Source organism: Chamaea fasciata, unplaced genomic scaffold (genome assembly GCF_029207755.1).
Source record: "Chamaea fasciata isolate MVZ Bird 193981 ecotype frontalis unplaced genomic scaffold, bChaFas1.0.hap1 SCAF_42, whole genome shotgun sequence".
Classification (NCBI taxonomy): Eukaryota; Metazoa; Chordata; class Aves; order Passeriformes; family Sylviidae; genus Chamaea; species Chamaea fasciata.
The window spans coordinates 92,173-103,959 of NW_027094127.1; the positions used below are offsets into that span (position 1 = coordinate 92,173).

General features: G+C 50.1%; 1 protein-coding gene across 1 annotated transcript; it reads left to right on the forward strand.

The window, feature by feature from the left end:
• The first annotated feature begins 565 nt into the window (after positions 1-565).
• LOC136303884 (serine/threonine-protein kinase PAK 3-like) lies at positions 566-11,510 on the forward strand. Its single transcript, XM_066207583.1, has 11 exons — positions 566-644; positions 1,027-1,064; positions 1,509-1,631; positions 2,208-2,549; positions 5,513-5,625; positions 6,264-6,366; positions 6,399-6,413; positions 7,215-7,314; positions 7,761-7,957; positions 9,921-10,058; positions 11,427-11,510. The coding sequence occupies exons 1-11, from the start codon at positions 566-568 to the stop codon at positions 11,508-11,510; spliced, it is 1,332 nt and encodes a 443-aa protein (XP_066063680.1).
• The last annotated feature ends 277 nt before the right edge of the window (positions 11,511-11,787 follow it).

The following is an 11,787-nucleotide window of genomic DNA, read 5'->3' on the forward strand; positions in this document are numbered from 1 at the left end:
CCGTGGCCAAAGTGGAGCCTCTGGAATTGGTTCCACGGCCTGGCAGAGCTGCCCCCTCAGCCCCCTGTGTCTCCCCGTCCTTCAGCAGCTCCTCAGGGGACAGCGCCGGGGGCCACCGGCAGCTCCCAACGCTCCAGGGACACCCGGGGCTGGAACTGCTGCTCCGCCCGGCCCGGCCGCCAGCTGGGGCTGGGCACAGCAACAGGGGGCACAGGGGGCACAGGGGGAAAAACAAGAGCTGAAACAGGCAGCCGAGGAGGGAAAGAGGTAAAAATGCAGCCTAGGCCTACACAGACATCAGTCTCTCGGTCTGTATCAATTCACAGACCATCACAGAGCGTTTGCTTTGTGATGTCAGGGCACGGTTGCCACGTGGTCGTGGTGACATCCGAGGTTGTCTTGGTGCACGGAAGGCCTCAGGGGTGTCAGAGCAGCTCTTGAGCTTGCTCAGCACAGGAGCTTTTGTCCTGCGCTTGAGTCTTTTGTCAGTGGGCAGCTGAACACGGAGAGTAGCCTTGCTGTTCTTTAGTGTTAGAGTTTGCAAACTTGCACAGCAGCTGCCACAATGATTGGGCAGCTTGCAGCTGTAGTTTTCTCTGTTTATGGAGTCGGATATTCCTGCTATTTCCTGACACAGCTGGCACGTAAGTAGAGGTTTTCCCTGGGTGTCACCTAACCGGGCTTTTGTATGTCTTCCTGCTCTTTCTTAGTGACTGAGTTGATTTGGAAACAGAAAGGCCATTTGGATGCCGCTTGGGTGAAGCGCTGTCAACACGTTCAGCTCAAAAGGGGGTGTCTGTAGCCAGGGCTGTGCGGGCAGCATTTGCAAGGCAGCCTGCAGTGGTTGTGTTCCCTCCATGAGAGAGTGTGTGGCAGCAGAGTCTGTCATTTCCTCCCTTTGCTGGGTCAAGCGGGACAACTTTGAAAATGTGGACTGGGAGGCCTTCTTGGAAGGTGCTGTAAAAATGCTCTGGTTGTCTCCAGCGTTCTCAAAAAATCTGGTTTATTTTCCCTTGCCCACTGCAGGTCACCTGAGCCGAGTGTTCAGAGGTTCTGATCCTGAGGTGAGTAAGAAAGGAACATTTGATGTTCCTGGCGTTTAAGAATTGTGCAGCAAGCTGTCAGCTTGGCCTGTGGCAGTAGAGTGCAGAGGACCAGATGAGCAGGCTGCAAGAAAATCCATTTCCATGTCTGCAGCAGCAAGAGCAAAGGCGTCACTGGCTATTTCCTAATTTTCCATTTCCTCATTTTCCATTGCAGAGCTTTAAAAGAGCTAAAAGCCCAGTTTTGCAGGGAGAAAGTTGCCCCCACATAGTAGCCAAGGGGGGAAAATCTAATTCAGAGCAATTGGCAGCACAGTTGAATCAGCCTATTTGAATTTAGTCTGAGTGACTTAGAATCCCATTGCTCTTAAGGTCGATGATTTGTGCTTAGTACAGGCGGTTTGAGGGCTGAAGAGAAGGAAGCTTATAAATGAGCCTGTATCTCACCGTCCTCTCTGTCCACAGATCACAGAAGCAAGAGCAGACTCTCCTCTGGCTCCCTCTGCTCCTGCAGAAGAGGCCAACGAGGAGCCAAATGACCACAGGCCTCCAGCAGCGGTCACACCACAGCTGGAACTTTCCCAGACGGTAAGTGCCACTTCTGGAGGGTGCTGTCTTTAGTGCAAGGCAGAGGTGCAAGTTTCTGCCCAGCCAGCTCTCGCTGCTGCTGGCTGAGGGTGCTGAGTGCTGCAGTGCTGCCAGGACCTAGGGTCTCCCCCCAGCCAGTGACAACTGGGCAATGGGCTTTGATCTGCCACGTTGAGTCACCAAAGGGCTGGTGCTCCGCGTGAGCATCTGGCTCAGCGAAGCTCTATGCCTTGGCTTCTGCAGAGCTATAGCCCAAGGGCGCACGGGCTCCTTCTGGAAGTCAAGAGATTTTGTTTGTTTGTTTTCCTACTTGGGACACCTGTGTTTGGCTTCTGGAAAGTTTCTGTAGTTTTCTCGAGTCGTTCATCACTTCTACAGAGTCTTTTGGGCACTCCAGTTGTGCCCAGCCTTGTCACGTGCAGAGATTGGCACTGGGAAAGGAGGTTGGCAGTGGAAGCAGAGGTGGGCAGGGACACAGAAAGAAGTGGCTGAGCGAATGTGATTTTGAGGCTGAAAGAGGAAAAAGCTGAGCCTGATGGCAGCTCCCTGTCACTTGCTCTGCGTTTGTGTGTGCAGAATCTCAAGGCAGAGCCACAAGCAGAGCTGTCTGAAGCTCAGAGTGACATCAAGGCAGTGAAGAGGAGGAACACAGAAGACATAATGGAGATTCATCCTCAAGAGGAGATGCATCTCCATCAGCAGAGGGGACATCAACAACCTCCGGTGAGTGAGAGAGGTGAAGCTACTCCAATGAGGAAACATCCTCTCTCACTTTATCTTCAGAATGACAAGGAACAGCTGCAAGCAGGGCTGCAGGAAATGGAGGCTAGGGTCAAGGCAAAAGAGAAGAGGATGGAGCAAGAAATGAAAACAATGAGAGACATACTCAATGCCCTCCGTCAAAATCTTCAAAAGCAAGTGAGTGAAACAGCAATAACTGCCACAGTCACCAAGCTGGTGCTTTCTGCCCTTCTTGCCTTTCCACTGCAGAGCAGCAGGCAAATGGGGTGATGCCTCTGAGGGCCATCCTGCTGTAGTGTCTGTGGCAGCCATTCTAAAGGACATTTCCTGGTATCTTGAATCTCGACTGCTGCCCTGGACAATGGAAGTAGTCCTTTGGCCTTTTGGCCAGCAGTCATCCAAACTGACTCCTGCTGGCCTCTTCTCGCTCTCCTCGTTTCTTGTGGTGTTTTAACAGTGGAACGTGGTGCCCAAGATGGAGGATGGAAACGAGCTGTCTGTAGCCCTTGTAAATCTCTTCTTTCCCTTTGCTCACAGCTGATGACTCTTGGCTAAGAGGGACAAGCTGTAGCCTCTGACTGCTTTGTTCTCTTTGACTCGAGGTGGAAGTGTTGACATCTGGCCAGGCAGCCTGCAAAGGCCTCCTGCAAATGGCTGAGAAGGAGGAGCCCCAGGATTGGTGTGAGCCACAGGAACTGCCTCCACCAGAAGTGCTGCCGGTTGAGAATGACCTGAACGTGTTGGAGGACAAGAGCACTCCGTGGCGGGAGGTAGAACTTTTGAACCGGGAGCTGCAAGTGTGTCTGCAGCCCTTGGAGGGGGAAAAGAGGGATGAAGTGCAATATGGTCCTTGGGAAGAAGTGGAATATGGTCCATGTGGCAGTCGTCCTTCAGAAAATCCCTGGAAATGGAAGATGAATCTGGCCATGAACTCCAGTAAAACCAGCCTTTGGCTTTGGCCCATCCAGTCAAAGAGAAGTGGACGTGCAAAAAATCCATTTTAAGAGCCCTGCGTGTGGCAGGCTGACAGCATCCTCCTAAGGGCTTGCATTTGGGACGGCATCTCAGGGTCATCTCCGCCAGCCACGTTTCTGAACCAAACTCATTTCTTCTCCCAGATCTACACAGGCTCTTGCACTAAACCTGCTGCAGCAGGAGCATTGTGTCAAAGAGCCTTTGCTCCCCAAGCCGAGAAGGTGAGCCCGGGCAGTCGGTTCATCTGCAGCGCTGACACAGCTGCTGCTCAGCAACAGCAGATCGAGGAGGACTCCCTGGAGCTACTGAGTACGTCTTGTGTATTTCTTGTCTGAGGGACGGTGTCTTGTGTGCATGTGGTGGCGTAGCTGGACCAAGTGGTCCTCCTCAGTCTGATATCACAGGGACAGTTAGGATTCTCCATAGGAACTTGTGTAGAAAATCAGTCTCTGCTGGCCATCTGTGCTTCAGAGCTGTCTGTCTGTCTGTCTGTCTGTCTGCTTGTTGTTGTTGCTGTTAGCCAGCGGACCACAAAGGGTTCAGAGCCCCACGCAACGGGGCTGCATTTTTAGGTGTCTCCTGGAAGCTGGGATCTCTGCTTGAAAGTCAGCATCTTGAATTTTGTTTTCCTCAGGGACAGTTGTCAGCACGGAAAATCCCATGACAAAATACATCAAAGTCGAAAATATCGGCAGCGGGTGAGTCCAACCACAAAACCATGGGCCAGGTGTTTTCCTGGTGGAGTATCTATCAGGTCTGAAGTCAGGCCAGCTGCAAACGTGTTCAGACACTGAGGCTAGACTGTCCCATCTCTCAGTACCAGTCAGAATTTGTGAACCTGGCCAGAAGGCGTTATCAAAGACATCTCCACACTGCCAAGGTCTTGCCTGCAGTAGGCAACAGGACCTGGTAGATCTCCTGGTCTCTCAAGTGTGGGACAGCTGTGTGCTAATTTCCTTTGCATTTTTGTGTATCTCTAATCAGCTGGCCACACTAACAGAGGGAGAAGAATCTTGCTTGCCTGAAAGAGGAAGCCTAGCCCCTATCATAGCTCTCTTTGCAAGAGTTTGCTGTAGGAAATATTCCATGGTCAGGATTAGAACTGCACAGTTTAGAAACTGAAACCCGAGAAGAAAGAAGAAACTCTCTTTCTGAGCTGAGACAGTAAACCCCAATGCTTCAGGCCCAGTGGCCATGCACTTGAGAGCAAAATGCATCATCTGCCTTCTGACAGTGCCCTTCTGCATCCTGCAGGTTCTAGGCATTTCCAGCAGAGATCTCCAGTCTGGGCTGGCTTTCACTCCAAGGTCTAAACGGTTTCTCCTTTCTTTGCTGCTCTTTTGTTTCTAGGACTTTTGGAGAGGTTTGTAGAGCGCTCGACACTGCCACAGGAGGAGAGGTAAATGTCAACAGCCCCCACAGACTCTGCTGCTCTCGGGGGCTTTTCTCTCTGGTGTCAGCTGTGGCTGCAGCTTTGGCTAGAGCTGTGTTGAAAAGACACAAGAAGCACAGACTTGTGACAGCCTGCCAGTTGCATTTGGGGCAGTCTTTGTCCTTCTCAGCTGCCAGAAGGAAGGCAAGGGGGGTAGTGGCTCCTTTCACTGAAGGACTCGCTCACTTGCTGAATTGCTGAAACAACAGTTGTGCCTCCTCGAGCATCTCCCTGCTCTTTGGGGCTACAGCTTGAGTCCTGAGTTCTCATTTCTGACTGTCAGCAAATACATCTGAATGTCACTGGTAGTTCCCTTAGCCACCTGCAGTGCTGCACTTAGGAAGTGCCCTTAGGGAGAGAGCTGCAAGGCATCCCTAAAAGCCCTAAGCCCTGCCCATAGCCCAGGAGGTAGCCACAGAGTAGTAAGGGGCGGATTACTTCTGAATCCCAGAAAGAGCAGCAAAGAGTGTGCTCAGAGGTCTGTGGGTGATAGCTGAGACACCCTTGTTACCAAGTGGACAAGACAAAATATCAGTGACCACGTGTCCTGTGACTGGCCCCCAAAGGAGCAGAGAAATGGGCTGTTGGAATGTCAGTTGCTAATTACTCCTTGGTCTAATCCCAAGGCACTTTGGCACAGCTTAGCTGTGCCATTCCAAAACCATGTGCTGCATGAGCGTTGTGGTCTCCTGCCACCAGCTTGGAAAGTGACTGATTTTCAATGTCATTTTAGGTGGCCATAAAGAAAATCAATCTCCAAGGACTGCGGAAGAAGGAATTAACCTTCTCTGAATTACTGGTCATGAAGATGAATGGGAATCCCAACCTGGTCAACATTTTAGACAGGTGAGTTGTTGTGCTTCTGTCCCATGAATGTTTGGTTACCTCTTGCAGAGACGCAAAGTAAAAACCCACTTTGGTCACTGGCAGAAAATAGAGCTGTTAATTATTGGTTGATTCTTATTGCTCTGTTCATCTGCCATGGATGGGAAGAGAGTGCATCTTGCCTGCATGAGTCGTGCCTGGCATGTGTAGTTTGAAAAGTGTTCAAAGACCTGGATCAATCGTATCTAAGTAAATCAACAGCCTGCAAGTTCAGTGCTGCCATGTTGTTTTGGGGCTTGATTTTTTTTCAAGTATCTTCTTAGGTGCGGATAAACGAAACAAGGATTTGCCTTGGATTGTGTCTCCTCTTTTCCATGGCTTTGCATGGCAGGAAGACTAGGGGCTTTTTTCCCAGAAACATGCAGCTTGACTGGTCTTTTATTTGGCCTGTTCCTAAACTGCATTTTTCACTTGCTGGCATCTCCTTTTTCACAGCTCTGCCTTTCTCCTTGAGACAGACTGCAAACACTGCACAACCTAGAGGCAATGTCATTCCTTTTATTCTCTCCTTGTCACAGAGGGACCTGGAAACAAGAATCAAGCACGAGACCAAGGTAGCCATGCATGTTTATGTCTATGCCCTTGTTTCCTTCTTTCAGCTACCTTGTCAATGAGCAATTCTGGCTGGTTATGGAGTACGTGGATGGAGGCACGCTGAGTGAAATCATCAGCAAGGTCTGCCTTTCTGAAGACGAATCAGTCGTGAGGTCAGGGATCCCATCTGTACTTCTCAGGCCTTGGGCAGGGTGGTCTGGGAAACTGGGCTCAGAACTGGAGTGATTCCATGTGCCAGCCTTTGTTTCTGTATTGCTGGTGTGCTATGGGCAGGCAAGAGCATCTCAAGACAACTGCCTGCCAGGGCCTCTGCACTCACTGGACTCTGATCCTGTACTCTTATCTCCTGCTGTTGTATTCTCGCTCTGTTTCTTGTATTTGTATCTGCCCTTCTCCGCCTTGCCTCTTTAAATGTTTACCTCAAGCCTGTCTGCACTGCATTCCTTGCCTGTAAAAGCCAAGGTGGTGGCAGCAGGATTTGAAACAAAGTGCAAACAAAAGAGAGAGATTCATTTCTCACAGTCCTAAGCTGAAAAGGACAGCAGTGCAGCCAAAATGCTCTCTGCTCATGGAAGGGAACTGCTGTGATACTTCCAAGTCTGTGCTGAGGCCGGCAATAAAACCTTTGTCATGCAGCCTCCCAGCCAAAAGTGATCCAACTTGACAGCAAAGGGAGGGACATTTTCTTTCTTGGCAACCCTCGTTTGACCTCTGCATGAAGAGAGCACATGCACTGCAGCAGCAGTCATTCTGGCTGCTTTGCAGAAGGCAGTCTACAAAGGCAGTTGCTGCTGCTCTTCCAAAGGCTGGCATGCCTCTCCTTAGAAAGGTGCTGCTCTGCTAGTCTTGGAGCAGCAAGCTCTTCCTCTCGCTGGCACTGTGTTCTGCCATGCCGCCCCATTCCCCTGGAGAGGGAATTTTTAGGCTGTTTCCTTTCTTGTGTGATGAAATCACTTCCCTAAGTTTCGCCCTCCTGTTTCTGTTTTCTCTCTCAGTGCCTGCAAGGATTGTATTTTCTTCACTCGAAGCACGTGATCCACCGAGATGTGAAGAGCCACAACATCCTTCTGGGAAGCGACGGCTCTGTCAAGCTGGGTCAGTGTATTCTTAGTCAGGTGCAGCGTTCCAAGCACGCAGAGCGTGGGGCTGCTTTGAGTGACTGCCAGCTCCCCAAAAATGGTGCTGGTGGGAGTGCAGGGGCTCCTGTTGCAAGCTGAAGGCAAAATTGCAACATGCACAGAGGTGTGACAAGGAACCACAAGCAGTCAAGAGTGGCGTGGGTCTGTGTCCCTTCCAGAGGGAGAGAGCTACAATCTAAAGCTTCAGGGGAATAAAGGACACTGCTGTGAGCAATGTTTAGAAAGCTGGCATTTTTTTGCAGGTGGCCAATACCACACTTCCTGGGCTTAAGCCCCGAGGAAAGGAAGTGTGGACAGTGCTCCAGGAGATTCAAGAGCACATTCTTAGACTGAGAGCGGGGAATTCTTTTCTTTGGGTTCCTAATTTGAGGTGGTTTTCATTGTGTGTTGTTTTCTCCACAGCTGATTTTGGCCTCTTTGCTCAGCTCCTCCCTGAGCAAAGTAGGCAGAGCTCAGTGGCCAGGACACCTGGGTGGATGGCTCCTGAAGTTATGAAAGACCAACCGTATGGCCCCAAAGCAGACATTTGGTCGCTTGGAATCGTGGGCATTCACATGGTGGAAGGAGAAGTTCCTTCCTGGAATGAAACTCCTGTCTCGGTAAGGTGCAAATGCTCACCGATCCCGCTGTCTTTCTCAGCTGTCCCATGTTGTGTGTGCCATTGGACAAAATCCCACTGCCATCTGCTGGCACCACTTGCAGCTCTTTTTAGAAGGTGGCCTCCTAAAAGTGTCCCCTGCAGCACATCAGCATCTGCTGTAGCTTTGGTTGCATCAGAAGGGAAGTGGAAGGTCAAGCAGTTCAGAAACCTGCCATTTTGCCCTCCAGCCATGCCTGACATTTGCTTTTTGAACCATGTTGGAGCTCTGTCTCTGAAGGAAAGGAATTTTACTGTGGAATGGTTAGATATGTTCTTAGTACCCTTGGAAAGGGAGGTTTAATCTTCGCAGTTTCAATTTTATAGACAAAGTAAGAAAAGAGGAAAAAGCCAAGGAAAACCCCAGAGAAAAAGAAAAAGGAAAAATAGCAAAAGCAAGTGAAAAAGGGAAAGAAAAAAAAAAAGAAAAGCCAAAAGAATAGAGAAAAAGAAAAGCCAAAAGAAAGATCAAAAGAGAAAAGAAACAATCACCAAGTAAATCCCAAAGCAGTCGTGCTTCCTTTTTCCTTTTTTGACCACAGCACAACAATTTTTCTCCATGCTGTAGCATCTTTCCCAAATCCTGTGAGTTATCCAGATTTTCAGCTTTTCAAGACATCTGTCTGGGTGGCCTCTCTAAATTCAGGATGTGTTGCTCCCCAACTGCAGTTAGAATTGTATGCCGGACCCTGAGCTGTTTCTGGGTACTTTAAAAAGTTGATGGGCTTGCAGTCAGGTGCCCGTGGCTGGGATCCAAGGGGTGCGGTTGACGCCGCTGCTGTTCCTTTACCGTGGGAGCAGGGACAGCCCTGGGTTGCACAGTTGTAATGACAGGGAGCACTGCAGCTCCCCACCATGCCCAGTGGCTGAGCTCAGCTGCAGAGGGACACGATCAAAGCCCCTTTGATCTCACCTCTGGCGGTGTGAGAAAAGGAAAGCAAGCTGCCATAAGTATTTGCACTCAAGGGGAGTTTGTTTGCTGGTTTAGGTTTGGAAATTTTTCTCTGGATTGAAGAAGATAATAACAAAGTCTCTTTGGTCACCATCTATTTCAGTGCCAGCAGCACAGAGCTGTTGGTATTGTGATGGGCATTTTTACAGAGACCAGCTCAGAAGCCTCCTGGTGTCATGCGCAGAGCCTGCCGAAACTTGCCGTTCTCTGCCCGGCACTTTCTGCGCTGGGCACACCATGAGTGCATTGACTCGAGTATCCAAATGAGCATTGGCTTATCATAGGGATGGCACTTCTCCTTCCTCTGATTTGACCATGAGAAGGTTTCCTTTTGCCACATAAAGAAGCTGAAACTTGCAGACTGCGGACAGACAGAGCTGTAGGTGTCTCCTCTGTGCCCAAAGAGGCATTTTCATGGCAAAAGATTGGTGCAGGCATCTTTTTGTGTCTGTGTTGAATAGGAGATTCCAAATGTTTGTTTCCTTCCCCGAGGAACGCCTGGTGGATTTCCTTTCATTTCTTCCAATTCCCATTGTTTTCTGGAACAGGACAAAAGGCCTGATGAGTTTTGTTTTATGGCAGATGTGCGGAAGGGACCAACGAGCAGTGCAGAGGTGCCTTTCATGTAATAATCCTTGGAAATAGTAGGGTTAGTTAGACTAGCAAAGTGCCTCTTCTAAAAAGCCTGTCAGGCTGCTGTGAATCCTCAGAGAAGGAAACATGCTTTTGCTGATGGAGTTCCCACTAACTACGTCAGTCAATGAAATAGCTGCCAAAGCAAGATCTGCTGGATGTTGGAAATCTGTGGCTGCATGGGCATTGGGGTTTTTGTTGGTACAGGAAAGTCAGCTCTGCCTCTCGGCCAGGGCACAAACTGTCGCTGCAGAGTGGAGCTTAAACAATGGGATCTGGGAGGGCAGTTGCAGTTCCAGGGAAAGAAGCAGGTGGAGCCGGGTGTTTCCATTTTCTCCAGCCTCAACTGCTGATAGCCACTGGAGGGAGACCAAGGCTGTGGCAGCCCAACCTGTTCTTGCCGCGCACACGTCACTTCCTGAGCTGCTGCCTGCAGACAGACGAGGCACGGCGCTGGTCTGCCAAGGAGCTGCTGCAGGTAAAATGCCAAGGGGCCGCAGGGGAAACAGTGTCCCAGGGACGGGCTCCTCCTGCACTGAAGTGCAAGGCATCAGATGAGCTCCCCTCCTCCTCACTTCCACACTTGGTGCTTTCAAATGAGAACGCTGAGGAATCCTAGAGTGGCCTGGGCTGGCAGGGACCTGTAAAGTTCATCTGGTCCAAGTGGCCTGCAATGAGCAGGGACATCTTTGAAGAGATCGGGTTGCTCAGAGGCCTGTCCCATCTGACCTTGAATGGTTCCAGGGACAATGCACCTACCAGCTCTCAGGGCAACCTGTGCCAGTGCTGCACCATGCTTTGAGTAAACAGGTTTGTTGTTAGACCTGCTCTGACTCCATCCCCATTTTGTTTAAAAGTATTAGCCCACTTGCTATTGGAAGTGGACCTATGTAAAAAAGTCTTCTATTTTCCCTCAGAAGCCACTTTGAAGTTTTAGAAGGTGGCAATAATGTCTCCCTGGGGTCCATTCTTCTTTCTTCAGGCTGTATAAGTCCAGGTCTCTCAGCCTGTCTTCAGAGGACAGGTGCTCTGTCCTCTGACTGTTTCTGTTGCCCTGTTTTGTAATTTGGTGGGGTGCTCAGTTCTATCAAATGGCAAAAGAGTTGAAGCAGAGCAATGTGGAGAACAGAGGCATGAAATAGTGGTGGAGGAAGCATAGGAAACCAGTCCCAGCCAAGCAGTCAGGCATTTGGCCGTGGGCAGAAGGGGCTGTGGAGGGCTCACTGGGGGCCTCTGAGGGGTTCTGGTTTGTACCCCCCCTCCACTCTTGGATGTTTCTGCCACGCAGACAGGGACAGCTGAGGGTGACTGGTCCCAGCCCCATCTGCTGCCTGGCACGGTCAAGCCGATGGCAACTGCCCCAGGGTTTACTGCCAGCTTGTGTGGCAGAGAGGGAAGTGCAGGATCCAGTGCCGCTCGGCTGTCCCTGCTGGGAAGGAAGGTGCCAGCCAGCACAGGAGGGGCAGGGCGTGGAAAGGTAGGCACTGTTCCGTGTCCCTGTGGAAATCAGCACAGTGCCTGTCTTTCAAAGAGAGGGACCTATGTGAGTCATAGAGGTATCCTGGAAAGAGGAAACCCCAGGGAAATTTCTAGAGCAGCGGCAGGGCAAAAGTCCCATCAAGATGAAGACACCAGAATAAACAGATGAGTGGGATTCTGGGCCAGGTTTGCCTATGATGCCAAGGTCCTCATACGAAGCTGTAGGTGCAGATTGTCCCACTGGTCGTGTTTCTGGCTCTTTCTAGAAACCAGAGGGACCCTGATTGAGCCTGTGAAGCACTAAGCTTGGAAAGTCATGGTTCATTGATTTTTGGTTTGTGTTTTTTATTTTCTTTCCTGTGGACAGCATCCGTTTGTAAGATCAGGAAATTCAGCATTCACCCTGACACCGCTGATCATGGCAGTGAAGAAGATAAAGAAGAAGGAGTAGACATGAATGTGACATTCATGTAATGACTGGTTATCTCAATAACCACCTTAGAGAAGGCTTGTAGAGTAGGATTATAGGTTTGATATTCTATATTATCTATATAGAATAGGGTTATGAGGAAATAAAATTGCTGAAACGTAAGCTCATCTGGAAGATTCCGTTCTTTCTCACCCTGTCAATAAGTGCAGCTTTTCTGTCTGAGTGTTCCGTTGTCTGTTGAAGGTGCAGAGTGACATTGACAGCTTCTTAGGTGTGCCTTGAAAGTGGGGAAGGCTCC

Coding starts and splice junctions, on each gene's coding strand:
- LOC136303884 (XM_066207583.1), top strand. CDS start 566: ATGATTGGGCAGCTTGCAGCTGTAGTTTTCTCTGTTTATGGAGTCGGA. Junction 5,626..6,263: donor CTGGTCAACATTTTAGACAG/GTGAGTTGTTGT, acceptor TCCTTCTTTCAG/CTACCTTGTCAATGAGCAAT. Junction 7,958..9,920: donor GGAATGAAACTCCTGTCTCG/GTAAGGTGCAAA, acceptor CATTTTCTCCAG/CCTCAACTGCTGATAGCCAC.